General features: G+C 47.0%; 1 protein-coding gene across 3 annotated transcripts in view; it reads left to right on the top strand.

Moving 5' to 3' along the window:
- CRTAP (cartilage associated protein) overlaps window positions 1-25,289 on the top strand; it is a 33,719-nt gene extending 8,430 nt beyond the window's left edge. The window contains exons 1-9 of one of the 3 annotated variants that reach the window (XM_072940945.1): window positions 804-1,521; window positions 6,442-6,591; window positions 7,849-8,282; window positions 9,645-9,723; window positions 9,832-10,003; window positions 14,216-14,344; window positions 17,024-17,169; window positions 18,151-18,234; window positions 24,783-25,289. In XM_072940945.1, coding sequence (XP_072797046.1) covers window positions 1,051-1,521; window positions 6,442-6,591; window positions 7,849-8,282; window positions 9,645-9,723; window positions 9,832-10,003; window positions 14,216-14,344; window positions 17,024-17,169; window positions 18,151-18,234; window positions 24,783-24,836 — 1,719 coding nt within the window. In that variant the 5' untranslated portion in view covers window positions 804-1,050 and the 3' untranslated portion in view covers window positions 24,837-25,289. Of the gene's footprint in view, window positions 1-762; window positions 1,522-6,441; window positions 6,592-7,848; window positions 8,326-9,644; window positions 9,724-9,831; window positions 10,004-14,215; window positions 14,345-17,023; window positions 17,170-18,150; window positions 18,235-24,782 lie in introns of those variants that run through there. The other 2 variants (XM_072940946.1, XM_072940947.1) reach the window with 2 other exon arrangements.
- Window positions 25,290-26,899: the final 1,610 nt, after the last annotated feature.

Genomic DNA, 26,899 nt, shown 5'->3' on the forward strand with positions numbered 1-26,899 from the left:
CAACTAGCCACAATACAGGGTCTTGGACTGCATCCTGTCCAGGGGTTAAAAAGTGTAAGACATTATTAGGACAGTTGACAGAACTGGAATAGGGAATGTAGATTAGTCTTCTAGCAATGTTAAGTTTCCTGAGTTTGATCATTGCCTATATTATCATTCTTAGAACATGCATATTAAAAGATTAAGGTGTAAGTGGCTTAAAAATGCAATCTATTCTCAAATGAATCAGAAAAAATATAGATAAATACAAAGAAAGGAAATGTGGATGAGGGAAATATGGGAGTTGTTTGTACTATCCTTGCCACTTTTCTGTAAATTACTTAAAAAGAAAAACTTTAAGGAATTAAAAAAAATAATAGTACTGCCTTTAACATTCCATCCACATCTTCTAATGCACACAGATTTCTGGACTGTATTCAGAAGAGGGAAATTGCAGAGTCATAAAGTGTGTGTATCTTCAACTTGATTAGCTTAATAATTTACAAAATGCCATGCCCCTGACATCCTTATTAATTTTTATTCATGCACCACCTTTCTCTCTCACTGAAATGTGAGGTCGTTCGCTGTGCCATCAAAGTGTAGGCCGTAGAATCGCAGCATCAGCCTTACCAGGGTGCCGGCTAGAATTGCAAATATTCAGACCACCCCACCCCCGCCAGGCTTGCTGAATCAGAAACTCTGGGGGCACGTCCAGGAATCTGCGTTTTCCCAAGTCCTCTAAGTGATTATAAAGTCTAAGCAGCGCTATCTGTGATTCACTAGGGCGCGTATGGCTTGCAGACCGCCGTCACCAAAGGAGCGAACAGCGGAGCCCTGGATCATGGGTTAGACCTTGCAGGAACTAGAGGGCAGCGCGCCCTCCCCAGGACACCCTCCCCGCGCGGGCAGCTTCGCCTGGACCCCCCGACTGGATGGGGAGGGGCGGCCGGACGGGGCGGGCCGGAGGCTGGCTTCCCCGCCTCCCCAGCATTCCGCTCGTCGCGTTGTGCTGTCCTCCTGCTTCCTTTCCTTCTTGCTCCCCTCCTTCCTTCCTTCCTTCCGCCGGGCGCGATGGAGACGGGGCGCCGGGCGGCCGCGGCGCTGCTGGCGCTGCTGTGGGCGGGCTGCGCGCTGCGCTCGGGGCGCGCCCAGTACGAGCGCTACAGCTTCCGCAGCTTCCCGCGGGACGAGCTGATGCCGCTGGAGTCGGCCTACCGGCATGCGCTGGACCAGTACAGCAGCGAGCACTGGGCGGAGAGCGTGGGCTACCTGGAGATTAGCCTGCGGCTGCACCGCCTGCTGCGCGACAGCGAGGCCTTCTGCCACCGCAACTGCAGCGCCTCGCCGCAGCCCGAGCCCGCCGCCGGCCTCGCGCGCTACCCAGAGCTGCGCCTCTTCGGGGGCCTGCTGCGCCGCGCGCACTGCCTCAAGCGCTGCAAGCAGGGCCTGCCAGCCTTCCGCCAGTCGCAGCCCAGCCGCGAAGTGCTGGCCGACTTCCAGCGCCGCGAGCCCTACAAGTTCCTGCAGTTCGCCTACTTCAAGGCAAGTCCGCCCCGCCCCTAGGCCCGGGCCCCGCCCCTCCGCCCAGGCCACGCCCCCGGATCGGGCCCGGGCCCCGCCCCCGGATCGGGGGCCGCTCCTCGCTCTGGGCGGTGTCCGTCCGCCCCTTCTTGACCTTGTTCTTTCTCACCCATTGCTGACAGAGCACGCTTTTAAATCCTGGTCCTCTCATTCTTCGTCTTAGAGATGAAAATACTTTTCTGTTCTGAGGCGGAGAACTTACCTAGAACGTCTAGCACAGTGTCTGTCATTTGAAGACGGACTCCTTTTTTGGTATATACCATTTAAAATCTCCTTTTCTCAAGAGAGGCGTGTTTTCAGTAGCCGAGCAGAAGAGGACGTGGGGCGCCGGCTGGTCCCTTTAAAGAGGAGGAAACTGAAGCCAGGAAAGGCCAGGGCTCCTGGAAGGGATCCCTCCCTGCCGGGAGGGATACCTCCCTGCCTGGAGGAGCAGAACTCCCGCGCTGCGTTTCATCAGGGCTGGCGCTCTCCGCCGGCTCTCTTTCGTCTAGAACGTAGCACAGTTAGTTGTCGTCCTCCTTTTTGTGGGCTGCTTAGATTCTGTCTGTGATTGCTGGCTAAACATAGCCATAAATTGCAGTTCCTTGTCCTTTAAAGTCCTTGACTGTGGGGACCCACACGTTTTAAGAGTGGTCTGAATTCCCTGTTACCGGATAAAGAGGTTTTGAAGGTCTTAACTGAGTTTTGCAAAGAGCCACCTCAAAGCCCAATTTCTACTTTATCTAATTGAAAACGATTTTTGAAAAACATTGTCGTGAGTCTTTGGGCTGCAAGATCTGTTTTTCATATTTCCCTGAAACGGAGCCTCGTGTATGTTGCATTCACATGAGCCATAAAATAGCACAAAACCCTAAATAGGAGGAAAGTTGGGTTATTTCTATGCCTAGTTACAGTTTTATATAAAATATCAGATTTGTGAGTGCCTGTCCTGGCAATGAAAAACGGTTTTAAAATAGAACCGGGGGTAAGATTAATACATTCCCAACGCACTGAGGAATGTAGGCTGACTCATTCAAGCACTATTTTTTAGGTTAAAAATGACTTGTTTAATCCTCTCTCTTTTTTGTAGAGCTTTCGGCAAATACGTTCTGAACCAAATCTGAGAGGCATAATCAAGAGGGAAACATTTTATTTTTAAACCTGGAGAATAGTGGAAGCTCTGATTTCTTTACTATTGATTTACGGGTGAATTTGAAACAAGTGTTACAGGGAGGAGAGGAGGAACATTTCTCTGTGACCATCAGGCCTGGGTTTCCTCCATCGTGGCATCCTCAAAGGTTAGGAAGGTCTTAGCTTCTCTTCAAAACCCTTCGTAGGTCTTGTAACAATCACTTACTTAAAAGTCAGTAAAATACCATCTGTCTTGGCAGTTCACAATCTCTTACAGGGTAGGAAAACGTTTAGAATTTTATAAATAAACCAGAATCTTTACTTACTTGCTTCAACTGAAAAATCACTTAAAAAGTGATTTGGGGTAGTGATATTGTATGGTTGATGTATTTTTTTTCTTTAATGATATTTGTATTGTCAAACTCTGTTTCTGAGGAGAGGAAAAATAATTGATGATAGACACATGTACTCCACCTGGCACCGGAAGGCTGGCCATAGTAGGCTCTGGAGACGCAGTGCTGTGTGCCATAGCAGGATTTGGGTAGATGTGGCTGTGTCATTCTGACTTGCAGGCCTCTGTCTCAGTGATTGAGGACGAATGCTGAGATGAACACGAGGACAGGGTTGGGGGGTTCAGACTGTCAGAGTGAGGTGAGGAGGTGTGGATATGTGATCTTTTGGAGAAGGGGTCATGCCCCTGGTGGGAGGCGCTCCAGCCCACCCTGGGTTTCATGCCACCAGCCTATCTTAAGTTCCTGTCATGAGCTGTGGGTTCTCTCTGGGACTGCTGTCTCCATGAAGTGCTCATCTTCCCCTCAGGCAGAGGGAAAGGTGGGCCCCAGCACTTTATCAAGTCCTTGATGACTGTTGGACTCTTGAGCAGCCAGAGCTGGCTGCCTCGCACACACACTTACCCCACCTTTGCCTGGACCTGGGTCTGTCCTCCCCATGATTTAGGAGTGGCTGGCTTAGCAGGCGACTGGGGGCTGCTGTCTCCTAGGAACCTGTGGCAAGGTAGGTGCCCCCCTCCCCCAGCCCACTTCTCCAAAACCTGCTGGGGGTCTTCCAGAGGTTTAGCTGCCAAGATGGGACTCCATGCTCCAGCTGGCAGAACCGGGGTTAAAGTGAGTAAAATCTCCCTTTCCTCTTCAGGAAGGAGTTCCATTTTGTAAAGCTCAGGTCCTGAGTGAGAGCCCTTAAGATTCCCACTCTGTGCCCCTCTTTTGAAGGGCTCTTCTGAGAATCAGAGAATCTAATTTCACTGGCAGATGCTTTAAAAGGGCTGCATTCATACCTCCTCCCTTCCTTCCTGCAGACAGACTGGCCTTTTTCCAGCCCGACACGCAAAGCTGTCCTTAGAACTCTTTCAGAGGCAGCCCCTCTCAAGGCCACAGTCCCCCAGATAGCAGCAGTGACATCTGGGAGACTGTCCTCACCTCGCCACTTCTTCAGGGCAGACACTGTCTCCAGGTGACTGGGCTTGCACTCTGGGGCAGATCCTCACAGGCCTGTGCTACCTTTGATTCTCAGAAATCCGGTGTGTCCCAAATATCCCTTTATTTTCTCTCTCTAAACCTAATTCCAGAGTGTCCCTCTGGATTGGCTGGAGGAGCCTCTGGGCACGTGTACGGGGCCTCCCCTCCCACGGCCAGGTTGTGCTGTGATCCCAGGTGCCCATGGGGGTGGGGAACCCCTCTGGTTGATGCTTATGTGTCCACACAGGGAGGTGTCCATAACCCTCTCTGTCCGCCTCTTGAGCCCCCTCCTGGCTGCCCCAGGACACCATTCCTCCCTGAGGACCTCTGCTCTCCTGGGCTCTGCCTGCAGGTACAAAACCTGGAGGTCTGGGGCTCCTGCAGACCCCACAGGGGACTTGTTTCTTGCCTGGGAGCTTCCTCTTCCTCCCTCTTCTTCCCGCAGCTCCCTCTCCCACTTTGCTCCTCTTCCCACACTCGCCAAGTTCCCTCAGGAGCAGGGGCTTTTGTCAAGTTCCTGTGATCTGGCCAGACAGCCACCTCCCGTGAGGCAGTGAAACTCAGAATCAGCCAGCCAGCACCCATATGGGGAAAAGAGAGGGAAATATGACCGCCTTTTATGACAGTATGATGTAGTCATGATGTGTCCAGGTCACTGGTACTTATGAGTCCTGCCTTGTCCAGGGAGCTGTGCCACATCCCAGGAATGCAGACACTGCTGGATCCTTGGAGGATCAGAGCCTGGAAGCGTGTTAGCTCTCAGGGTGGTGCGAAAAGGGAGGAGACAGAACACAGGGTGACATAAAAGAGGCTCTTGATCCAGGTTGCTGGGAGGTAGGGGGCACTCCCTTGTATGTAGGGTACATAAAGGCAGGGGTTTTTTCCCCCACTGTTTTGTTCATTATTCCCGACCCACTTCCTTGAACAACCCCTGGCCTGTAGGAGGCTCTCAACACGTATTTGCTGAGTGAACGGATGAGAAAGTGAGGAGGTGGTGGGAGTTATCGAGAATGATGAAGGAGAGGGTCTGGGAGGGACCTGGGAAATATCAATATATCTGTCAAGGTTCTGGCAGAAAAGATGCAGTATACTCATATCGGGTAATCGGAATATTTAATAAGGAAGTTTTTTTTTTATCTTGAAGTATAGTTTACAATGTTGTGTTAGTTTTGGGTGTACAGCACAGTGATTCAGTTATATATATAAATATTTTTCAGATTCTTTTCCATTGTAGGTTATTATAAAATACTGAATATAGTTCCCTGTGCTATACAGTAGGTCCTTGTTGTTTATCTATTTTACATATAGCAGTGTGTCTGTGTTAATCCTGAAGTCTCAATTTATCCCTCCCCCCAACGCCTTTTCCCTTTGGTGACCATGGTTTGTTTCCTATATCTATATGGAGTCTATTTCCAGTTTGTAAATAAGTTCATTTGTATCCTTTCTTTTTAGATTCTACATATAAATGATATCATGTGATATTTGTCTTTCTCCGTAAGTCTTCATTTTGGATGAAATTAGGAAACATATTTTTATACACACACTATGTCTGAAGGCAGAAAGGGAACAGAGGCACTAGGGGGACTGACTCGACCAATTAGAGGCTCCTGACATCTGCACATCTGCAGAGGGCAGTTCTGATGAGGATACGTGAGGACCAGAAGAAGGGGAAGAGTCTAAGCCCTTTGAGCACATACTGTTGTCGGGGCCCGTCCCGTTCTGGGGGCGTGGGTACCAGTGGCAGGTGGGCATGGTTGAAAACACAGGGATGTGTCAGAAGTAAGGGGGTTATTTACAAAGGCTAGTGACAGTGGGGTGTGACCCCCCACCCCAGGCCAGAAGGGGCAAGGGAGGGAATGGAGAGATCAGGTGGAGGGGTGTGACCTTCAGTTAAGAGAGCGACTGTGCAGGGGGCAGGCCAGGACACTACACAGCCCAGCCATCGCCTCATCCCCTCCTTCAGACTCCTGGTGGGCTTCTCACTGATGAATCCACTGGAAGCCAGAGGGCAGGAGGGTCCACTGGGACAGCCCTTACAGCTCGCCCCCTGGCACAGTGCAGGGCAGAGACGGTGGAGTGTGGCTGGGACAGGCACTCTGCTCACCTACAGAGGATGAGCACTCGTCCAGAGTGGCTGGACCAGGTCCTGCTGGGCCTTGGAAGTCACTGAACCCTTAGCTGAAAACGTTGTGTAGAAGCACACAGTTGCTGAAGGACTGAACAGACTGTTCATTTTTTGCAGAAATCTCGTTGACCACCCATTGAGTAGCTCTTATCTTTCTCCTTTGTACTTTAGGCAAATAATCTTCCAAAAGCCATTGCGGCTGCTCACACCTTTCTGCTGAAGCATCCTGATGACGAAATGATGAAGAGGAACATGGCTTATTACAAGACCCTGCCTGATGCGGAGGACTACGTTAAAGACTTGGAAACCAAGTCATTCGAGGTATATTTGGGTTTTTACACGGTGGTTAGTTGCAAGGTGAATCGTTGAAGAAGGGTGTCCCAACGAACAGCTGTTGACATCTTAGAACCTCTGGTGATTTTTGATGGTATTTGATGAATATTATGACAATAGGAATGATTGCCTTTTTAGCACAAAGTTGATCCATTTAAAAATGAGAGTTTACTTTCCATGTTGCCTTTAAAGCCACTTTTCCTTCAAATGCCACATTTTAGAAGTATGGTCATTTGATCATTCAGTTTTAAGCTGGTGGAATTAAGACATGCATTGAAAATCATCTGAAAATGACCAAGAACAGAAGAAACAGAAATATGTCTTCATTTCTTTTTTTCTTTTAAAAAGAATTTTTTTGGAGGCAGGAGGTAATTTGGTTTATTTATTTGTGTTTGGAGGAGGTACTGGGGATTGAGCCCAGGACCTCGTGAGTGCTAAGCATGTGCTCTACCACTTGAGCTATAGCCTCCCCCACCATTTCTTCTTTTTTAAATTTCTTTTTATTGAAGTATAGTTGGTTCACAGTGTTGTGTTAGTTTCAGGTGTACAGCACAGTGATTCAGTTATACATGTACCTACATATATATTCTTTTTCTGATCCTTTCCCATTGTAGGTTATTACAAGTTACTGAATATAGTTCCCTGTGCTCTACAGTAGGTCCTTGTTGTTTATCTATTTTATATATAGTAGTGTGTATCTGTTAATCCCAAACTCCTAATTTATCCCTCCCCCCAACGCCTTTTCCCTTTGGTGACCATGGTTTGTTTTCTGTATCTATACTGAGTCTATTTCCAGTTTGTAAATAAGTTCATTTGTATCCTTTCTTTTTAGATTCTACATATAAATGATATCATGTGATATTTGTCTTTCTCCGTAAGTCTTCATTTTGGATGAAATTAGGAAACCTATATTTTTATACACACACTATGTCTGAAGGCAGAAAGGGAACAGAGGCACTAGGGGGACTGACTCGACCGATTAGAGGCTCCTGACATCTGCACATCTGCAGAGGGCAGTTCTGATGAGGATACGTGAGGACCAGAAGAAGGGGAAGAGTCTAAGCCCTTTGAGCACGTACTGTTGTTGGGGCCCGTCATGCTCTGGGGGCGTGGGTACCAGTGGTGGGTGGACATGGTTGAAAACACAGGGATGTGTCAGAAGTACCCGTGGGAGAGGTTAGATCCCAAGGTCTGGCTCAGGGTTTCCTCTAGTGAAACCAGACTGCAAGCTCACTTTTTCCACAGGTGGTGACCCTCAGACGGAGTGGGCAGTCTCTTTCCTGGGGCCTTCAGTTTTCCAGGGAAGGATGCTCCAGCCCTCTGCAGGGCTGCTGGGGTGTCCATGCTTGTCTGCTGGTGTCTGAGAGCCAGTCTGGGGAGAGCGATGGGGCCTCACAGCTGAGTCGGAGACCTCACCTGCTTCCTGGCTTTCCGCCCACCCTCGACCCAGCTCTGCTCTGCCTCGTCCCTGGCCCCTCAGCCTTCAAGGGTAGAGTCTTTAGAATAGCTCACCAGTCCCTGGCGAGGAGAGGATTTGGGAGATGTGATCCGTCCAGTGAGCAGGTGGGCACTGCGGGGAACCGAGGGCTCCCACAGCCCTGCTCAGCCCCTCAGCCCTGCTTTCTGTCCTGCGCCTCGTGCCAGCCTCCGTGGTCCCCGGTGCCTGCAGGTGCCTACAGGTGTGTGGCTCACCTCCCTCCTCTGTGATAATCCCTCTTTCTGTCTTCCCTAAAGTTGTTGAAATCTCTTGTCTGCTGCTTGCTCCTTTCCCATTCTCCCGTAAAGAGGACTGAAGCCTTTGTACTGCCTTCCCTGCCTTTATTCATCAGGTTTGGGGAGCAGTGTGCACGTGGGCCGCGCCTTGTGCTTCACTGCAGACAGCTGGGCCCGCCTGCCCTCCTTGGAGTCCTGCCGGGCGTGGCGGGCTGTCCCCCGGCCCGCGTGCCCAGGGCCCCCTCTCCGCACGGCTTCCTTGCGCCGCTGCCTCCCCGCTGCTTCCGCAGAGCCAGTGGCCTGCAGTTGCTGCTCCCTTATCCCGTCTCCGGGTGAGGCCCCTGACTGTTTCCCAGGGTGCCACCTGCCCGGGAGGTGTAAGGAGATCCACCCTCTTTACCTGAGGCCTTAAATTTGGTGAAAATTCCAGGTCCAAGGGGTAGCCCTCCAAGACCCCAAATCCAGAGCAGCTGGAAACAAAACTCCGCATGGAGAGCCTCATGCTTATTTCAAGACCTGTCCTGTCTCCTCCAAGTTAGCAGGCATTTGCATGTGTCCAAGATCCCTACTGATTTCTTGTGAGACCAAGCTGCTTCCTCAGCCCGAGTTATTCCTTTTACCTGGTCTAGTCGACAATTAGCAGGAATTCCTGGAAGTTTCCTGAGTCTGGCACGTGGCCACCCGCCCCGGGATGCACGGTACTCCTGGTTTCTGCTTCGCTGTTAGGGGGTGGGTGTCCAGACCTGCTCGTAAGCTTGCACCTTTTTCTTGACCTGATTTTTAAAAATCCCCCTTATGAAGTATGCTTTATTTAAAACCTGTTTACCAATTTTAAGTGTGTAATTCAGTGAGTTTTGACAAATACAGCAGGCAGTCATGTAACTACCCCTATATTCATGACTTAGAAAACATTCTCCTTCGCTAGAAAGTTCCCTCATACAGTCGAGCCTTTGCCCCAGCCCCAGCCCCTGGCACCCACTGCTCCAATTTGTCACGATGGTTTTCTCTTTTCCTCGATTCAAGCTTGATTTTAGGGGGAGGGTAGAGCTCTGTGGTAGAGTGTATCCCTAGCATGCACGAGGTCCTGGGTTCAATTCCCATTACCTCTGTTTAAAAAAAATTTTAAAAAAACAAGTAAAGAAACCTAAAATCACCTCCCCCCATTAACCTTGGTTTTATTATCAAGGGCTTGCTACTTTTTGATTTAATTTTTTTTCAGGGGGTAGGTAATTAGGTTTATCTATTTATTACTTCTGGGGATTGAACCCGGGACCTCGTGTGTGCCAGGCTGAGCTATACCCTCCCCCTACTTTTTGAATTCGGTGAAGCGAGGAGTGTACCCCTGTGAACAGGGCAGAAAAATCTAGACGTGAAGAAGTCACCGACTGGCTTCCTGTTGAATTAAGGGTGAGCCTGGTTTCTGCAGAACTAATGGGAGTGGAGCTCCACGAGGTCTGACTCCAAATCCATCTCCCTTCACGTCTGGAGTTTGCTCGGCTTCTCTCTGCTTTCCAGAGCCTGTTCATCCGAGCCGTGCGAGCCTACAACGGTGAGAACTGGAGGACGTGCATCACGGACATGGAGCTGGCCCTCCCCGACTTCTTCAAGACCTTTCATGAGTGTCTCGCCGCCTGCGAGGGCTCCAGGGAGATCAAGGACTTCAAGGATTTCTATCTCTCCATAGCAGGTAGTGGTGGGCGGTATCCTGGATACATGGGGCATCTGCCTCTGTGGGAGCCCCATGCCTGCTGGGTGACTTGAGTGGCTTTTGAGGGACTTTTGAGCTTCAGTATGAATGGGTAACCAGGGTGGCTGAGACCTGCCTTGATCAGCCTCTGACTTGGCAGGGGCTTCTGGAGAAACAGTGGGTGTGGCGTTCAGGCACAGACCTGCAGAAGAGATCCGCCTCGTCAGCCCTGCTTGATCACAGATGCCCACAGGCTTTTGGAGAAATAAAAATGGGCCCCTAAGCAATGCATGCCTCACATTACTGAGATAATTTGATTGCGGCAACTTTCCAGCACATGTAAAGTTAGAAGGCCACCTGGGCGTCCTCTCATTCCCACCCACATCACAAAGCAAATCCCAGTGTTGTATCACTTCATCTGTGGCGGTTCAGTTGTGGTACCTCTAAAAGATAAGGACTCTTTTTTTTTTTCCCTCCAACATAACCACCAAACTATTACACCTAAAAGAATTTTAACAATAGTTCCTTGATCTCTTTATCAAGTATCCAGTGTCCCATTTGTCTCAGAAATGTCATAAACGTGTGCGTGTGCTGTAATTTACTATTTGTTCGTTTGAATCAGGTTCAAAGGAAGGTCCACATATTGCACTTGGTTATCTTTTTAAGGTTTTATTTTTAACAAAAATGTGACTGTTTTAAGCATCTGTAAGTGTACAGTTCAGTGGCACTAAGTACATTCACATCACTGTGCAGCCATCGCCACCATCCATCTTCAGAACTTTCTCATCTTCCCAAACTGAAACTCTGACCCTGTTAAACACCAGCTGCTCACTCCCCTCCCCCCCACCCCTGCCTGGCAACCACCGTTCTCCTTTCTGTCTCTCTGATTTTGACTCCTCTGGCTGCCTCATACAAGCAGAATCATACAGGATTGGTCTTTTCTTTCTTTAAATTTGAAGTATAGTCGGTTTACAATGTTGTGTTAATTTCTGGTGCACAGCATAGTGATTCAGTGATACATAAACATACATATATTCCTTTTCATACTCTTTTCCATTATAGTTGAATGTAGTTCCCTGTGCTCTACAGTAGGACCTTAGTATTGGTCTTTTTGTGACTGGCTTATTTCATTTAGCATAATATCCTCAAGTTCCATCCCTATTATAGCAAATTGCTTGTCTTTTCAATCTCTTTTAGTCTATAGGTTCTTCTGCCATGTCTTTTTCCCCCTCACTATTGAAGAAACTGCTGTTTATCCTATAGAGGGTCCCAGGGCCTGGATTTTGCTGACCGTATCCCCTAGTCTTCTGCCTTCTGTATTTCTTATGACTTGGTAGTTGGGTGTAGAAGCTTGATCCGACTCAGGTTTGATTCTTTTTTTGTTGCGGGGGAGCAGGACTACTTCCTAGCTGGTGCTGGGTTCTCCTATCAGGAGGCGAGAATGTCTGGCTGCCTGTCTCTGTGGTGCTGGCAGCTGCCAGTGCTCATGCCTGGACCTCACACCACATGCCTTGGCCAGTGCTCCTGCAGCCTCCCTTCACGCTCTGGTGTCAGGAGTTCTGGTACTCACAATAGAGGGAAGCCGGCCACAGGCTGCTTGCTTGGAGCTGCCGTATTTCAGCTGTAGATTAAAAAAATATTTATTAGCAAAGGTAACATTAGGTAAGCTCTGACTAGAGACCAGGCTTTGTTCTGTGTTCTTTTTGTGTATTATCTCAGTTTTCTAACCCTATGAGAAAGGTGCTGGCATTCTCCCATTTTACAGCTGAGAAAGCTGAGGCATAGTGAGTTAAGGCTTGTCCTTTGTGTCCTTGGGGGAAGAGCTGGTATTTGAACCCAGGTGTTCTGACTCCAGTCCTACCTCTTTTTTTTCAATGGAGGTACTGGGGGTTGAACCCAGAACCTCATGCATGCTAAGCAGGCACTCTACCCCTGAGCTATACCCTCCCCTGCCACCCAGCCTCACCTCTTAATTCCAATGAAATGGTGTCTCACCTGCGCGGGGGTACATTGTACTTAATCTCAAACTTTATTTCTGAGAGTTAATGTATGCACATAGTATAGGATGTGAAAGACATAAAGGAATAGACTGTGAAAAATACGTCTCCTTCTGTGTCAGTCAGAGTCCTGACCAGAGATAGACGGTGCACATCCATCGAGGTAGCTCAAGCAGGAGTTATTTACAGGGAAAGGATAGCTCAGGGGGAGAGTGTGTGCTTAGCATGCACAAGATCCTGGGTTCAATCCCCAGTACCTCCTCTAAAAATAAATAAATAAATAAATAAATAAATAAATAAATAAATAAATAAATAAACAAACCTAACCTCCCACCCCCAATAAAAGAAGGAGTTATTTACAGAAGTGTGGGTGGAGGGTGACACCAGTGCTGCTGGCTGAGCTGTTATCTCCCAGGCTGAGGGGAGGAAGGAGAAACAGCCAGGCGGAAGGTGTCTCCCAAAGGCTGCACCCTGGGAGAGGCAGTGGCCTTCAGCTGGGGGAGGCACCAGCCCAAGACGACCACGCAGTGGGGGATCCAGGCAGTACCTCACCAACCTCGTACCTGCATATATTTAAGTTTGAATTGCAAATAGCGACAGGAATTTATCAGTCACATATCCACATTTGAGCTCCTGTCACTATTTACAGTCCAAACTGAGCAAACTTAAAATTGCAGGATATTTCTTAGATTCTTTGACTTTTTATTTGTATACTTTTTTTATGCAGTGAAAATCTGACTCCTCAAACACATAGCATATTTCCTTATGTGCTTTTCTTACCTTACCTAAAACGGTTTCAAGCATATCACACCAACACAAATGCTAACAATACTTCTGAGGGATGTTTAGGATGTCTTTGTACGTCTGTAGTCCTTCCCTCTGTGCCATCCAGCATGGCAGGGAACCATCGGCCAGTCATGGCTAGTGAGCACTTGAGTGACACTGGTCCAGACTGAGATGTGCTGTGAGTGTAATGTAGACACTGGACTGTGTAGACTTAATACAAAAAAAGAATAATGGATATCCTACATCTCATTGGCTCAGCTGGTCCTACGGCCCCAACCTAACTGCAAAGGAGGCTGGGAAATGTAGTCTTTGACATCTTTCTCTGTTACTCTATTCCCACCCACCTACTCTCTTTTAAAGGCTGTATAAGGGGGGAGGGTATAGCTCAAGTGGTAGAGCACATGCTTAGCATGCACGAGGTCGTGGGTTCAATCCCCAGTACCTCCACTGAAAAACCAAATAAATAAACCTAATTACCCACCCTGCAAATAAGAAAAGGAAAAATTAAAGGCTGTGTGGATTCTCTTGTTCACATGTACCATCATTTATTAATCACCATCCTAGTGATGGAAACTTAGGTTACTTCCAAGCTTGTTTGCTATGTGTCCCTAGGTCTAAAGAAAATTTTCCCACAAGTAGACGACTGAGTCAGACGACATGTGTGTTTTAACCTTGGAAAAATTTTGCCAAGTTGCTCTTCAAAAAATTTGTTCCCATTTTTTCCTACCATCAGAATCAGAGTTTGAGTCCCACCATTCTTTCCTTCACACTGGGTGTTGTCAGATTTTTAATAGTTTACATTACTTTAGATTATATTTCTTAATTACAAAGCCTTTTCTCATAATGTTTTATTAGCCACTTTTATAATTTCTGTTAACATCCTTCTGGCTTTTTTTTTTTTTAGCAGGCATTTGTCTTTTTCTTATTGATTTTAGGAAATTTTGTATATGAAAGGCTTTAGCCCTTCATCATAAGCATTGCAAATATTTTACTTTCGTCATTTTATCATCTATCATTATCATTTGTCATTTTTACCTTTTACCTTTATTGTTTAGGGGCAGGACAGAAGTGGTATTAAGAAAGTAATGAACAATCTTATGCTTACCAGGGAAAGGAGGTGAGAAGGGATAAATTTGGCAGTTTGAGATTTGCAAATGTTAGCTACTATATATAAAAATAGATTAGAAGAAAAAAACAAGTTTCTTCTGTATAGTGCAAGGAATTATATTCAATATCTTATAATAACCTTTAAAGAAAAAGAATATGAAAATGAATACATGTATGTATATACATGACTAGGACATGATGTTGTACACCAGAAACTGACACATTATAACTGACTATACTTAAATTAAAAAAAAAAAAAGAATGGATGAAAAAAAGAAAATAATGGTTGCACTACTCTGAAAATGTATGTGTGTTCTTTCAGATCATTATGTGGAAGTTCTGGAATGCAAAATACAGTGCGAAGAGAACCTCACCCCAGTTATAGGAGGCTATCCGGTGGAGAAGTTTGTGGCTACCATGTATCATTATTTGCAGTTTGCTTATTATAAGTGTAAGTAATCATCCAGGAGGTCTGGGTAAGGCACCTGATCCTTCTAAGCCTCAGCTTCCACATCTGTAAAGTGGGGATAATAGTCCCAACCTCATAAGATTGTCGTGAGGATTAAATGCACTGATAGCTGTGGAATGCTTAGGGAATTCACACACTAGCACAAGGCAGACTATATAAGTGTTGTTGTTTTTATCATTCTTTTCTTTCCTCCACCTCATCAGCCTTACTTCTCAGACTGTTAAAAGAGTTTCACTGCACTCGGTCCTCCCCTGGCCTGACATTGGAGTTTATGTCAGAACCTTCCAGGTGGACAGTGGGGAACACGCGTGAGAGAGGAAGGAGTTCAGAGTTCAGACTTCACGGCTGGTCTCTTCTGGCTTCCCTCCTCTCCCTGTAACCTTGGGGCTGGAACAGCGCATACCTTGGTGGTTCAGTGACCAGCATGGGAGGTTACGAGGGTCAGTTGCAGCAGGAACGACACTGCCCTACTGGTGAAAAATACCTGGGCCCACCGGCAGGTGCCTGGCTGGCTTCCCCTTGGCCGCTCTGCAAAGTCAGGCCAGTGCTGGGGATTCAGGGATGTCCTGGGAGGAGTGACATGTGAGCTTGGCTTCCACAGCCCTCCTTCCCTGCTGTGGCCACTCTGTTCTTTGTTGGGGCCCTTCTGTCCACAGCAGTCCCCTACCCACCTACCTCTTAATCCCACCTGCTGTCCTTTTCAGGACACTGAAAATCTTGCCTGGTGAAGGTTAAAAAAGGGAAAAAAATTGTTTTCTTTCTCTCTCTCTCTCTTTTTAAATTTTTTTTTAAATTAAAAACTTTGAAGGGAGGTTTAGCTCAGTGGTAGAGTGCATGATGCTTAGCGTTCTCAGGTCGTGGGTTCAATCCCCAGTACCTCCATTAAACAAACAAACAAACCTATTTACCCCTATACACACCAAAAAAATTTTATTTTTAATTTTTGTTGCTACTCAAGATTGCTCCTGAGAAGTTTCTCTGAAACTGTCATTCACACCAGGTCTTCCTGAGGAAGGTAACTGGGCTCTCTCTGCAGTGAACCTGATTTCAGGACAGCCTAAATCTCATTTAAGGATGCAGTGGAAGGTCCTGAATTCAATGTCCCTGGGTTGGGACGTTTCTGAGATCAACAGGAGGGCGAAGTGGCTTTTTAACAGATGTCCCCTTTCATGGAGGGAGGGGTGAGTTTTTATTTGCCACGGTCCCTGTGGCACCAGCAGTCTGGTAAAGGATTATTTAGCACAGAGGATGAGAGCCTAGTTCTGTGTGGTATGACAGCATTTCACTCACAGTAAGTCCCCAGCAAATATTTACTGATTGCCTTCTAGCATGGAAGGGGCAGTTTTCTACTAGGCTGTGGTTTTACTTATGAAGAGCCCTCTCTTTAAAATATCAGTGATTGATTGGTGCTCTCTTTCTAAAGGGCTTGTAGTACAGGCTTGTTGCTGTGAACCAAACATCTTGGAGAAACACGAAGAAACATCGAAAGCAAACCACCCCTTCACACCCTCCACCTCTCCTCCCCCAGCCCCAGTGTTAATTGTTGCCTTATATTCATCTGCACTTGGAAGAGCCTTATTTTCATGAGAATTATTAAAAATTACATACTTTTTTTGAAACGTGTAGAAATTGAAAAACAGACATTAGGATGTCTAATGAGCTCTAGTGTGCCCATCCCCCAGCCTCAACTTTTATCAACACTTTGCCGATCTTGGGTTCGCAGTTTATAGATTTTCTGTTGGCTAAAGACATAGTTTTTGTTTCATTTTCATGAGAAGCCGTGCTAGCACGTCCCTGAGCTAGCCTCATGATAGACTCTGAAGCTTGGGTCTCCCAACCTCTGGGCAGGCTTGTTTCGGTGGGTGCGCCTGGGAACACCGGAGTTCAGAAGTATTTCAGACGCTTCCAGACTCTGGCAACTCACTAGTCAATCCTTTGAAATCCCTCACTTGCTCTGAAAATCACTCTGCATATCAGAAACGTTGGCAAAGCCTTTTAAACACCTGAAAAAACAAACTTCTAGCTTTTCCTGCTCCCCCGCCCCACCCCCAGGAAATCTTTGCTTTCTGGATTACAGGCAAAGAGTATGAGTAAAATTTACTTTTTCAAAGGCTACCCTGTTTTGAATTCTTTCTAAATTACCTACCCTAGGGCATTTCTTGAGGGCAGGCCCTGAGACTAGCAAGTGTCCCTAAGCACCGGTTTTAAAGTTGTTGTTACAGGAAATAGCCACCAGGTGACAGGGTTTGGGCAGGTGTTATTTACAACGCCGCAGGCCCAGTGAATAGCGAGTGTGCCCAAGCACCGGTTTTTAAATTGTTGTTACAGGAAATAGCCACCAGGTGGCAGGCTTTGTCCATGCCTAAGATTTGGTTACCGTGGCAACCAGCGCTTTAGCAAAAGTCGTGTTCCTGGGTTGTCAACTGGAGTGGAATGTGCTGGAATGAACACCCAGGGGGCTTCTGTCTCATTCCGTCTTCCCTCCTTTCCCTTCATCCCCTAGACGAACCTCAGGATGCCCATCATCTCAGGTTTCCCGGAGGTGGCGCTGCGGAGAAGCTGCTTGTTGGGGACCTTTTGCTTTAGGAAGCTGCGCTTGCGGGGCGGGTGGCAGGTGACTGGTTGGCTGACCTCCTTGTTCCTCTCTCCTCCTGCCGCCAGTGAACGACCTGAAGAACGCGGCCCCCTGTGCCGTCAGCTACCTGCTCTTTGACCCCGACGACAAGGTCATGCAGCAGAACCTGGTGTATTACCGGTACCACCAGGACAAGTGGGGGCTCTCGGACGAGCATTTCCAGCCCAGACCAGTACGTGCCAGGGCACCAGGCGTCTGGCGCCTGCCTCCTTCCCCTTCCTCCCACCTCCGGGAGACTGCTCTGCTCCTTAGGAGAAGGGTTATTTCCAAAATGAGGGGAGACTCAAATTTTTTCTTTCTGTAGGTTTTTTTTTTCTTTTCTCTTTTAACATTTTATTGCTTTATTCACATTTCTCAATCAGTAAAAACTTTGCAGAAATATTTCACTTAGAAAGTGAGCTTCCTTCATAATCCCATGTATTTCTCTTTCTCATACTGACATGTAGCTATGCACTGACCATGTGTACGGCATGTATTTGTTTAGTTTTACAAAAACAGGATCGTACTTTACAAGCTGTTTTGCGACTTGCTTTGTCTCAATAATTCATCATGAACGTTTTCCTCAACACACCCATATACCTGCTTGATCTTTTTTTCTTTTTTCTTTCTTTCCTTTTTTTTTTTTTTTTTTTTGGTCATCTTCCTTGCAGGCTTGTTTATGGATGGATAAATTTAATTCCCTTGATGGACTAACTCAGCTTTGCAAGTGTTGTCAGGGAAGTCCATGGATAAGATGTACTTTTAGAAGATCTTTTCTAATTGATCTTGGCCCTTAACTTGTATTTTCACTGAGATTACTGTGTGCTGTCCCAGTTTTCCTTACATAATCTCCCCTCAAGTTCCTGCCCGGCGGACACGCAGGCACAAACACACACACGCGCACACACACACGCTTTCTCTTTTATTCACTGGGAGTTGGCCACTCTTTTTTTCAAATTTAGGTATAATTCATATACAGTAAAATTCATGCTTTCCAAATGCACGATTCAATAATTTCCACATATTCACAGTGCTGGGCGGCCATTTCTACTATTTAATTTTAAACCTTTTCATCACCCCCCCCCCCCCGCCAAAGAAATCCCATACCCTGCTCCCCCTGCCCCAGTTCTCCCATTAAAAGGCCGGTCATATACTGTTCTCTGTGTCTGGACAGGAAGCCGTCCAGTTCTTTAACGTGACTACACTCCAGAAGGAGCTGTATGACTTCGCTAAGGAACACATCATGGATGACGATGAGGTAAGTTTTCATGTTTAGCCCTCGTCCGGCCAAGAGAAAACGTTACTCACATCTTTGCTAAAATCACTTGGAAGGCCGAGGCGTCCCGGAAATAAGAAACAGAAAGGGACCTGGAGAAACACAGTTCCTGTGGGCGTTTTAACCAAAGTCAGAGCGCTGGCCTGGGGGCCGAGGTGGGTGTGGCTTTCTAGGAAACCCGGGTGAAGCACCGCGTTTCCTGACAGAGGAGGAGGCTGCTTCTGGGGGCCCATCCCTCCCAGCCAGCCGTCAGCTCCTAACCTGATAAAAATGCAGTGAGTTTGCAGCTACTCAGCCCAGCAAAGACCCTGGGAAACCCACATCCCAGTTTTTCTGTTAGGTCTTTCCTTTCCTTTCCTTTTCGTAAATTAGGCATTTTATCCTTCTCTGGGATTATCTCTCTCTGGGATTGCTTGAAATTCCTGATACAGCCTTACTCAGCTGACTCCTTTTGTGGCAGAGACTCAGCTGGGTGGGGGCAGTCGCTCTGTGGTGGGGTAGCCTCGTCACAGAAAAGCCATCGTTAGGAGTAGCGTATAGAGAGATGCATCTGGAACAAACTGGAAAGTGCTTTGTGAGACAGTTGGGGACTTGCCAGCCACTGGAGCTGGAAGAGAGCTGTGAGCTTGGTCTGGTCTGACCCCTCACTCCATAGACGGGAGCGTAGGGGACAGGAAAGTTCTGGGAGCTGCTGGGCCAGACCCAGGGGCCCTGAGCCTCCACGCCTGCTCTTTCCACTGCTCCACTTTTCAGTGAAACACTTCTTGATAAGATGGATCGTGGAATTTGTTCTCTGTGCACAAATTTGCCTGGGAGGGACTCACCACAAGCACACATTTAACTCCCCTGAGCCTCAGTCCTTTGTCTACAAAATGGAATTAGTAACGTTGACCACACAGGGTTGGGAGCATGAAATAACACGTTGCACATGTAATTGCTTCTAAACGAGGAGGTGACACCTGTGCAGTGTGTCTTGGGTGGGGTTTTCTTGAAGCAGAGCCTGAGATAAGATCGCAAGGATGCTGAAAAGAAAGAAACGCTGGCCAGTTGCAAATGAGGTTGGCTGCTGCAGTTTCAAAAAGAGGAAAAAAGCGTATTTAGAAAAAGGGGGCAGGGAGAGTCCCTGATTATCTGGAGGGCAGCTACTATTGATATTCTGATATTCACACCTCCAGCTTTTTTCCTGCACATTTCCAGTATGTACTCAGTATACACTTGACTGTAATTATATATCATGGCTTTTCCACTTACCAGTGTAGTGTGAGCAGTTTTCCTTGTTATATTTTTCTAGAATAGCTTTATTGAGATACTATTCACATACCATAAAATTCTCCTTTCTAAAGTGTACAATGGAGTGGGTTTTAGTATATTCATAAAGTTGTGCCTCCATCACTGCTGTCAAACTTCAGAACATTTTCATCAGCAAAAGAAAACCCAGACCTACTGGCAGTCACTTCCCGTTCCTTCCCCTGTGCCCATCCCAACCCTGCCCCCAGCCCCCGGCAAGCACCGACCTGCTTTCTGTCTCTATGGATTTGTCTGTTCGGACGTTTCATATGAATGAAGTCAACAGTATCTGGTCTTTGTGATGAGCTTCTTTCACTGAGCATAATGTTTTCCAGGTTTAGCTGTGTTATAGCATGCATTGTGTTGCATGTAAAAATTCCTTTTTAAAAAACTTTTTTAAATGGAGGTACTGGGGATAGAACCCAAGACCTCGTGCATGCTAAGCACATGCTCTACCACTGAGCTATACTCGCTGCCCCCTAGAAAGTTCTTTTTATTGCTGAATAATACTCTACTGTATGGCTATACCACATGTTTATTCCTTGGTTGATGGACATTTGGGTTGTTTCCTTTTTTTGGCTACTTTGAATAATGATTTGTACAAATTTTTGTTTGGGCAAAAGTTTTCAATTCTCTTACACTCAAGAGTGGAATTACTGGGTCATATGGTAACTCTAAGTTCAACTTGTTGAGGAACTGCCAGGCCGTCTTCCAAAGTGGCTGAACCATTTCATATCCCCCCCAGCAATGTCTGAGAGTTCTAATTCGCTACATCCTCATCATCAGTTACCGTGTCAGTCTTTTATTATAGCCATCCTAGTGGGTGTGAAGTGGTTCCTCATAGTGGTTTTGACTTGCATTTGTCTGTTGACTAGTAATGCTGAGTTTATTCATATGCTTATTAGCCATGTATGTATCTTCTTTGGAGAAATGTTGAGTCTCTTCAAATCCTTTGCCCGTTTTTTAATCAGGTTCTTGTCTTTTTATTGTTGAATTGTAAGAGTTCTTTATATATTCTGGTTAGAAGCCCCCTGTCAAATATATTACAAACATTTCCTTGCAATCTGTGGGTTGTCTTTTTATTTTCTTAATGATATTTTAAAGCACAAAAGTTTTAAATTTTAGTGGAATCTAGCTTATCTATTTTTTCTTTTGTTGCTTGGGTTTTTGGTGTCAGACCTAAAAAACTACTGTCTAATCCAAGATCACTAAAATTTACTATGTTTTTTCCCTAAGATTTTTATAGTTTTAACACTTGCATTTAGATCTACACTCTGTTTTTTCTTAATTTCATATATGATGTGAGGTAGGGTTTTATTCTTTTGTATGTTCATATAGATTTGTCCCAGTGCCATTTGTTGAAAAGACTTTCTTTCCCCATTGAATTGTCTGGTCACCCTTGTAGGAAGTCAGTTGACCTTAAATGTGAGGGTTTATTTCTAGACTCTCAAGTCCATCCCATTGATCTAGATTTCTGTCCTTGTGCTGGTACTGCACCGTCTTGAGTACTGAACTTTGAACTACATTGTAAAATTGGGAAATGTGAGTCTTCCAGCTTCATTCTTCTGTTTCTAGATTGTTTTTGCTCTTCTGGGCCCCTTGCATTTCCGTATGAAATACAGGACCAGCTTGCCAATTTCTGCAAAAGGCAGCTGGGATTTCTGATAAGAATTATGCTGACTCCGAAGATTTCTTTGGGTAGTATCGACATCTTAACAGTATTAAATATTCTGATCCATGCGTGTGGGACGTCTTTCTACTTTATTGAGGTCTTTAACTTCTTTCAGTAGGATTTTCTCATTCCGTTATTCTTGGTGCCATTGCAAATGGAACGGTTTTTCTTATTTTCATTTTCTAGTTGTTCATTGCTAGCATATAGAAATACTGTTGGTTTTTGTATATTGATATTGTAATCCTGCAAACTTAATTGAACCTGTTTATCCGTTCTAATGTTTCTGTGTGTATGTGGATTCCTGATGAGTTTCTGTATACAAGATCATGTTATCTATGAGTATACATAGCTTTGTGTCTTCTTTCCAAATCTGAATGTCTTTTATTTATTTTTCTGGCTAACTGCCCTGGCTAAAACATCTAGTATGATGTTGAACACAAATAGAGAGAGTGGAAATCCTTGTCCTGTTCCCAATCTTTTTTTTTTAACTTTTTTTAGGGGGAGGGTAATTAGTTTTGTTTGTTTATCTACCTACCTACCTACCTGTCTGTCTGTCTGTCTATCTATCTATCTATATAATGGAGGTACTAGGGAATGAACCCAGGACCTTATGCATGCTAAGCATGCTCTTTACCACTGAGCTATACCCTCTCACCTTGTTCCCAATCTTAGAAGGAAAACATTCTGTTTCAGCACTAAGTATATTCTTAGCTGTAGGTGCCTATCAGGTTGAGGAAGTTCCTCTTCTGTTCCTAGTTTGTCACATGTTTTTATCATGAAGTGGTGCTGAATTTTGTCAGATGCTTTTTCTGCATCTATTGAGGTGATCATGTGGTTTTTGTTAGCCTTGTTAGTTAATGCTCATTATAAAGTTGACTTTTTAATGACTAATATTCCACAGCATGCATTTTCAAGATAAAGCTCTTTTTCTAGCATTTAGGGTGCTTCCAACTTTTTGCTTTGATAACTATCGCAGCAGTAACTAAGTCTGTTACCTCTTCACTGATCATTTCCTTTGGATAAATTCTCAGAGATGGAATTCCTGGCAATGACTGCTTTGAAGGCTTTTAACATACAAGAACAAGGTATTTAGAAAAAAAATCACAAATATTAGAGTAAGACGAGACTATGAGATTTAGTGAAGCTCTCTTATGTCACAGATGAGGAAACAAACTCAGAAAGGTAGAGTGACTTGCTCAAAGTCACACGGCTGGTTAGTAACCACCTAATGAATAGACCAGGCTTATTCCAGACTTTAAAACTGCTAGGATTCTTACAGGAAACAAATTATATCCATTGAGGGGGGGAGCAGGGAGGGGCACATTAGGGGTATGGGATTAACAGATACAAACTACTATGTATAAAATAGAGAAGCAATAAGGATATGTTGTATGGCACAAGGAATTACAGCCATTACTTATAATAACTTAATTAAATATAAACAGTAAAAATACTGAATCACTATGCTGTATACCTGGAATTAATATGATATTGTAAATCAACTATACTTCAATTCAAAAATTAAAATTAAAAAACAAAAGGGAAAAAATATAGTGACCAGGATTCTTGGACTTGGTACTCTCAAGATAATAGGGCTCCATGGAAAATCCAAGAGTAGTTGGTTATTAACTGAGGCTTTAGAATTGTGAAAGAAAGTCTCTAAGAATGAGCTGTGTTTTAATTATATATCAAATGATGGCAAATGATAATTTGAAATAAACTATACCCAAGACAACAGAATTCTTAGTTAATCTTTAAAATTTCCAAAGGACAAAATGCTACTTTGAAGCAAAGCCTCAGTACAGTTTAGCCCCTGATACTTGTGGTCCCCTCCCTTTTGTCTTCCTGGGGTTGAAATGTGTGTAAGAACGCCTGAGAGTCTGTACAGCGGTGAAGCATTTTGCAGAGGCCATATTTGTTTGAGAAATTTTACAAAGCAAGCTGAAATAGGTACTTCACATTTCGGGTTCTGATCATTGTTTGCTTTGGGAAAGTTTAAATTTCTTAGATTATAATTTGCTGGGGTGATTTATTCAGGGCATGCTCCCCAGGAAGAAAGGAAGTGAGGGGCGGGGGAAGGAGCCAGGTAGACATGTGGTTTCAGCGGCAGCCAGGTTAGCCGGATCCCGTGGGGAGCGCTGGAGTGTGAATTGTGCCACCAGGCTCTCCCTGTCTTCTGCCATCGGTCCTATCAGTCTCCTGTTGGTTGCTGGCAGCAGCAGCCCCCTGGTGGGGCCACTCCCTGAGGCCAAGTTCAATCATGGAAAGAAAAGGCAGCTTTCAGCCACGAGACTCCCCTGCACCTGGGGGATGGGTGTCAGGAGAGCAGATCTGAGCGAGGTACCAACGGCCTCCGCCCCACGGGCCTTCTAGGGCCATGTGTTTCTTTCATGTCTGTGGCCGTGGACACTTGCTAGTGAGCTAGCAGCAAACAGGACCATCGTCCCCAGGTCCCAGCAACCACATGGCAGAAAACAGTAACTCTGGGAACAGACGTCACGGCCACACACGACATCCCTCTGCCACATGGTATTTTCCTTTCTGGGCCCAGAAAGCAACTGAAGAACTTTGGGCTTTCAAGCTGTCGTCTTCCACTCCCATACCTTGAGTGCCTCATCTCAGGCGTGATGTGGTAGAGGTATTTGATGAAAATAATACGATCCATTTTGTGTTTCATGTACTGGATCGATTTTTTAAACTATTTTCAGATGCTGAGCGATTTTATGAGTCTCTCTGTGTTCAGATATCAAAAGGAGCAGAGAAGCTCTTGGCCAGGGATGGACGCCTCTGTGAGGGAGGCCAGGCTTTGGCAGAGGGTGGTCACCATCGGAGGGGCTCGGCTTCTTTGGTGGCTCACTCATTCCCTGCAGTCAAGGGAAGCTGTGTCATCAGCTGGTGGCTCAGGTGTGTCGGGGGAGAGACATCATCGCAGAGAAGGAAATCAGAGAGCACGCTGGGCTGTTCCAGGTAGAGGCTTAAGGCTGGTTGCAGAAGGAGGGAGCTGCTGGGCTCCTGTGCCGACAGTGGGCGAGTGGGTCCCTGTCCCCCAGCGTCTCTCATTTGAGTGGAGTGGCTGCTTCATTGACACCAGCTGTGTGCACAAGTACACGCTGTCATTCACTTCTGGCAGTTTGACTGAGACCTGTGTGTGCCAGGCTCTGGGGGAAAACCGGAACCCAGGTCCTTCTCCTGGAAAAGCTCATGGTCTGGTGATGAAGGCAGAAAGGGAACAGACAGAAAGCCTTCCTGTGGCGTCACTGCTGATGGGAGGGGGTGTAGGACGAGGGAGGGGTGCGCAGAGGAAGGGGCACTAAACAGGGTCTTTCAGAGGGTGCTGGACCGCCCCTGTCACCCGGGCCATCTGTGGGGGTCTCGGAGCACTGGACTCCAAGCTCACATGGAAGGGAAGCCAGGCCCCTCCCAGAAGTCAGAGCCTGTTGGCCCGAGGGGCTGGGGAAAGGCTGCTCCAGCCCCCAGGCGCAGGCAGTACATTCCTGGAAACAGTCTCTGCTCATCAGCCTTTTAAGGCCAGGGAGCCCACTTAACCGAGGTGCCTCATTGTCTCTTACAGGGAGAGGTTGTGGAATACCTGGATGACCTCTTGGAGCTGGAGGAGCCCAGCTAGCGCCCCGCAGCCAGAGACACCTCCCCTCCACGTTCAGGAAACACAGACTCTTCCCTTTCCCCGTAGCCCAAGTTGTTGATACCTCAGAGCCTTCTCTCTGCTCTGCGGAGTGAAAGTGAAGCTCCGTCTCTCGCTCCGTCTGACGAGGGGTGAGCCTGCGTCCCCGAGTCCCCCCGCCTCCCTGCCGCACACTCGCTTTCTCCATGGTCATACCTGCCTTTCTGACCACTTTGGTTAGAAGGACAGCTTTTCACGGTTGGGGTTTTGTTCGTTTGTTTCCAGAAAATCAGTATATTTTAAATAAGAAAAATTTCTCTCCAAGATGGTAATTATAAAAGCCTCCTCAAGCCTTTCTGCTTTTCCAGATTTTGGTATCCTTTCTCCCCACCCCGATCCAGCAAGGACGGTGAGGACAGAGGCTAAATAAAACGTCTGCATGTGGTCTGCCCTGCACCCTCTGTGGCACCCGTTGGAAAAGAAGTTGGGTGGGCAGTGTGGAGGACAGAAAGGTGGCTTTCGCCAGACCCTTTGGCATCTCCAGAGCCCCACAGTGGTCGGTCAGTCCCGTTTGAGGACAGCATCAGCCGTAAGTGAGGGCAGGTGGCTCAGCCCCGTGGGCCCGTGTAAGGCCGTTCTACTCTGAGTGGGGCAGGAGCCGTGAAGCAGACCCGAACCTCAGCTGACTTACATTTTACAAGGATCAGGCCGGCTGCCAGCTCGTGAGAAACCTGCCAGTGAGCAAGCATAGAAACAGGAAGACCGGTGAGGGGACGACTGCAAAATCCCAGGCAAGGGGGATGCGGCTGCGGACTCCGCAGGGGAGGTGCGGAGAAGGGGTCGGATTGCGGATTTATTTTGCAAGCAGGGCCGATGGGGTTTGCTGACAGATTGGATGTAGAGTGTAAGAGAAAAGAGACGGGCTGATGGCAACCTCGAGGTTTTGGGAAGGGTGGAGTTGCCGTTTACTGAAGTGGGGAGGATGGGTGGGCGGGTGCAGGCTGCAAGTGAAACTGGAGTTTTCTCAGGTTGTTAGCAGAGCCTGAGTCAGGGGTCCGAACGCATGTGGTTTTTTGTGGGGGTTCCTGTCAGAGAAACTCGTGACAGCCTTCATCAGTCAGGTGTTGGCTGTAGGAGGTCCTTTCAGGGGCAGGGTGTACCTTTGAAGGCAGAGAGCTTGGTCAGGAGGGCAGTTCTCTGGAAAGGTGACTGCGGGTTCCTGGCAGCCAACAGGCAGGGTGGGAGGTGGGGGTGACTGGCCCTGAAGGGGTCCAGGAGGAGAGCCAAAGCTCCCCCTACTAAATGTGGTCTTTAGAGCCACGAGGCTGGACCGAGTCCTCAGGTGGTTTGTGTATATTGAGAAGCAAAAAAAAGGAGGGGGGGATGTTACCAAGGACAGAGCCCTGGGACCCCCTGGGAAATGAGAAACACACCAAAGAGACAGAAGAAGCCACCTTTGAGGTTGTAGAAAACCAGGAGGGAGTGATGCTCTGAAGTCTGAGCTTTCTTTATTCAACCCTATTCCCAGCCACTTAGTCTGGCTGGGACCCTCCTGGGATGACTGCAGGAGACAGGGTTTTTCCCACCGCGGCTTGGAGAGGAATACAAGGAGGTAGACTTCGGGGTCTTTAGTGTAATGGTGACTCCCTAGGGGTGGAAAACTCAGGTGGTGTTGCTTTTCAAAGCTTCCTTTATCCCATCTCACTGTTCCAACCTCTGGGGACTCAGATGTCCCCTGCTTCTCCTGCACTGTGCTGCTCCCTTCATTCCCTTTCTCCTGCGAGCATGTCCTCTTTTCCCTGCACAAAATTCCTCATGTCAGGTTTTCCCTCGAGGAACCCAGCTCAAGACCATCACCCACTCCCCAGGCTTTGGCTGAATTTGCCATGCCAGCGATCTGCACACCTAGGGGAGTCAGGGTCATTGGATTATGGACGGCTGCCTTTGTGTGTGTCCGTAGCAGCCCTCCCGCCCAGCCATGAGTCAGACCCTAGATGGCTGCCGCCCATGGGATGCTGGGTTCTCCCTGCTTCCCTCGCTCCACCCTCTCCTCCACCAGAGAACCT

The sequence above is a fragment of the Vicugna pacos genome, chromosome 17 (genome assembly GCF_048564905.1).
Source record: "Vicugna pacos chromosome 17, VicPac4, whole genome shotgun sequence".
Taxonomy (NCBI): domain Eukaryota; kingdom Metazoa; phylum Chordata; class Mammalia; order Artiodactyla; family Camelidae; genus Vicugna; species Vicugna pacos.